The sequence below is a fragment of the Anarhichas minor genome, unplaced genomic scaffold, assembly GCF_050575085.1.
Source record: "Anarhichas minor isolate MPS153535 unplaced genomic scaffold, ASM5057508v1 ptg000055l, whole genome shotgun sequence".
Taxonomy (NCBI): domain Eukaryota; kingdom Metazoa; phylum Chordata; class Actinopteri; order Perciformes; family Anarhichadidae; genus Anarhichas; species Anarhichas minor.
This window is the reverse complement of record NW_027466501.1, coordinates 421,851-425,701: the sequence shown is the minus strand read 5'-3', so window position 1 is coordinate 425,701 and position 3,851 is coordinate 421,851. Positions and strand designations below refer to the sequence as shown.

The following is a 3,851-nucleotide window of genomic DNA, read 5'->3' as shown; positions in this document are numbered from 1 at the left end:
TTAGTGACACCTAGTGGTAATAAGCACCTCTGCAGTGGGGACGCGTTACTGCACAAGTTGTCAAATCTCTGAACGGCTGTGAAAACTGTGAAAAGCTACAATCCACCACTTCATGTCATGCTCTGGTTCTGCTTCTCTGCTGCTGTGAACAGACATGAGTAGAGACAGGCTTCTTACAACTGCAGATGACTCATTCGGACAAACTAATGTGAACATCCCAGATTATATTTTACACAAGCCAGTACTGAACAGTCCTGACAATCATAGACACTGTTATTAAGCTCATAATATTTAATATAAGCTGTCCCCATCAGAGATGTGTGGTATTTTTTTGAGGCCAGAGTTGGTCACTCTTCCAATGTTGTTCTTCTCTCACTCTGCTATGGATAGCCAAGATGTGTTTACTCCATCCATCCATCCATTTTCCACCGCTTATCCGGGGTCGGGTCGCGGTGGCAGCAGGCCAAGCAGGCCGACCCAGACCTCCCTCTCACCGGCAACATGTTCCAGCTCATTCTGGGGGATCCCGAGGTGTTCCCACAAGTGTTTACTGAAAAACACTATTCATGATTTCATGAGCTGAGGGTTTTTTGTCTGATAAAACAGTCCGAAGATGTTTAGTTTAATACAAAGCAAGACGAAGAAAAGCAACTTTTCTTGTTTGAGAAGCTGGAACCATCAAATGTTATGAATTTCCTATTATACAAAATTGTGTTGGCTCTATTTGAATATGAAATGGTGTAAATTAGCTGTGGGTATTGATCCCATGTTGTATCTTTTGGAACCACAGAAACGGTACGGCGGGCCCCACGTGGTTCAGAGCCGCTCCCCCAGCATCCACCCACCATCGAGCTGCGGCACCGCTCCCGCTCCCCTCACCACCAGACCGCCAGGCGCTCCCCCCCGGAGCCAAACTACCCCCGCGCCGCCAACGAGGACCACCTCCAGACCTTCTCCCAGCTGCCCGACAGCAACCACCACCTGTCCGAGGAAATGTACCCTCTGTCGGTGTCCCCGGCCGCGCCCAACGGCCGCTGCGCGACGCCCCGAGAGGCCCCCTGCCCGGGCAGCCCCGGGGGCCAGGAGGCGGGCCCTCCTCGCGTCATCCAGCTCATGCCCAGCGCCATCATGAACCCCCTGCTCCTCAGCCCGAGCAGGAGCAGCGGGGGTGCCGCCATGGACTTCAGGCACAGCCGCGGTGGGCCCCCGTCTCAGGCGACGCTGGAGAACGGGCGCGAGGGGAAACTCCACGGCCACCACCATCAGATAGCCCTGTCCCAGCAGCAGCATCTACTGCAGCAGCAGGAGGAGGCGCTCTACAGGAACCACGTCATCATGCCCGTGTCTCCTCCAGAAGAGCCACAAATACCCATCGGACGGATAGCAGGTAACACTTAGCCCTCTCATGGTTACAGGTTGAAGTTACCAGAAATCTGTTGCTTAGGTCACAATGTGAGCAGACACTCACAGAGACGGGACTTATCTTACTTATCTTGTCCCTTTTGGAATTGTCTGAGCATTACAAAACAAACGCACCATGTGTTTCCCTGTCGCGTCCATGCAGACTGCAGGCTGCTGTGGGACTACGTCTACCAGCTCCTGTCAGACAGCAGGTACGAGAACTACATCCGCTGGGAGGATACAGAGTGCAAAGTCTTCCGCATCATGGACCCCAACGGCCTGGCCAGGCTCTGGGGAAATCACAAGGTAAACACACACACACACACTCAGCGGGCTCCAGGCGTGCAGCTGTTGTCGTCTATGATCAGACTGCACATTCCAAGTTGTCCTCTCTAGGAGAGTTTAAAGTAGCCTCGATCGACGGGCCTCTGATCGGACAAAGTAGAACTACACAAGTGCTTGAACGCGGTGTGTGGCTGAGAGACACCACAGCCTGTGCTCAGGTGTGTGACACGCTGCTAGCAGCCGGTGGGCAGCACAGATGTCTGGAGCCTTGTATACCAGCTGCTATTACAAAACACAACAACAAACAATCTGTATCGGCTCAGCAGTGATCACAATCAATACAGAACAACCCTGATGGGGCATCTCTAGTTCAAAGCATTAGTTAGTGCAGCTCTAAATGGATCAGGTCATCCAAAGATGTAGAAAACGTCTCATTTACTAACGACACTTTTGTTCTTTCGCCTCTTACAGAACAGGACCAACATGACGTACGAGAAGATGTCACGAGCACTGAGACACTACTACAAACTGAACATTATCAGGAAAGAGCCTGGACAAAGACTTCTATTCAGGTACAGCAACTCAAAGATACCTTTTCTAAACGAAGCTGGTCACACTAGTCATGACGTATTCGGATCTATTCTACAACAGAAGTTTAAATAAATGTGTCACGTCCACCAGATTCATGAAAACCCCCGACGAGATAATGAACGGACAGACGGACCGGCTGGAGCACCTGGAGTCCGACACAGACGAACAAATCTACATCAAAGAGGAATGCTGAGGAACTCTGGGAAAAGGAGTCCATGAACTACTCACTACTACTACAGCCGCCGATGCCTTTCAGAAGCAGCCTGAACAATCGCCGTTGAATCTGGAGCGCGTGGACGTTTTCGCTCGCGTCTGTCCCACGCAGACGGACGCGGAATCTCTCTCAAGATTGCCTTAGGATGATATTTTCCTAAAGTACAAAGAAAATAAAAAAAACAGCATCAGTTGTTGTGCTTCTCTCCCGATGGACAGAGCTGAAAAGACTTTCTAAGTGTTCCCTCTTATTTCTGAATGAACTGCAAAAGCCAATCACGTTGTGCTTTAAGTCACTTTGATGATTTTTTGTTTTGTCTCCTCACATGCATTATACTGAGGAGGTTCGCTGTTTGTAAAAAGAAAATTGTGTGTGTGCGCGTGTGTGGCTGGAATGTTTTCACCATGGAATAAACATTTTTTGATCAAACTGTATTCTCTTAGTTATACTTCAGATATTCGCCTGAACATGAATCACCTTTTTTTTTCCTCTAGCGGCTTCCGGTTTCTCTGCAGGAAGGACGTCAGTGAGGTTTGGTGAAATAACGTCAAATGTCCACATGATGGCAGTACTGCACCTTTTTATTTATTTTTCCTTGGTGAGAGCGGAGCAGCAGAGGCTTCTGACTGCAGTTAATTAAACATGCCTAAAGGGTCATTTACAGGATTAAATACTGCTGCACTCCATCATATTGATGCAACTTTTGGGGGATGGAAGAAATGATCGGATATTGGTCTTTTGTGAACGTCTTGCATTTCTCAGTGGGAAATTATCACTGCTCAATTATTAATCAAATGCCATTTATTACTTAATTGCCATTTCAATGCAGCAATCCACTAATTGCGCCGTGACAGCTGGACTTTGCTACATTATCTTTGCGTTACACTTCCTAAATGAGTGATTGTCTTTAGGCTTGTGACAAAATCTGAATAATTCTGTTTAGTGCATCATTATTCTACAAATGTCCAAATGAGCCTTGACGTATAATGATCGCGCAGATCGTTGGTTTCACAATATCGTGACATTAGTGCTTTTCCATATCTAATCACAGCGTTATTGATTATCACATCGAGCTTCAATTTGGAGGCGATAACAGAAGCAACGCGCCCTTCTTTCCGGACCGGTGACGTTCAAGTGAACAAGTCACATCTGCATATGACACACGTGCTTTGACGGTAATCGGGATACTGTAACGCGTTAGCGGCGGAGGTAGCGGCGTAGCGCCGTGCGCCGTGCGCTCCGGAGTCTCCATAAAAGTTAGTGCGCGCAGAGCTGAAGCTGTCAGACTGGGGAAGGACGCGGCGGAGCAAAGACTGCGGGCTGAAGTGATCGATCAGGATCGATCCCACTTTGACAAATT

General features: G+C 48.6%; 1 protein-coding gene across 1 annotated transcript; it reads left to right on the top strand.

The window, feature by feature from the left end:
- Positions 1-777: 777 nt before the first annotated feature.
- Positions 778-2,920, top strand: LOC142931903 (transcription factor ETV6-like; the record flags this gene model as incomplete). Its single annotated transcript, XM_076076032.1, has 4 exons — positions 778-1,387; positions 1,565-1,707; positions 2,158-2,258; positions 2,368-2,920. Coding segments are annotated over 4 exons (957 nt in total), but the record flags the coding sequence as incomplete, so codon positions are not given.
- Between the last annotated feature and the right edge of the window lie 931 nt (positions 2,921-3,851).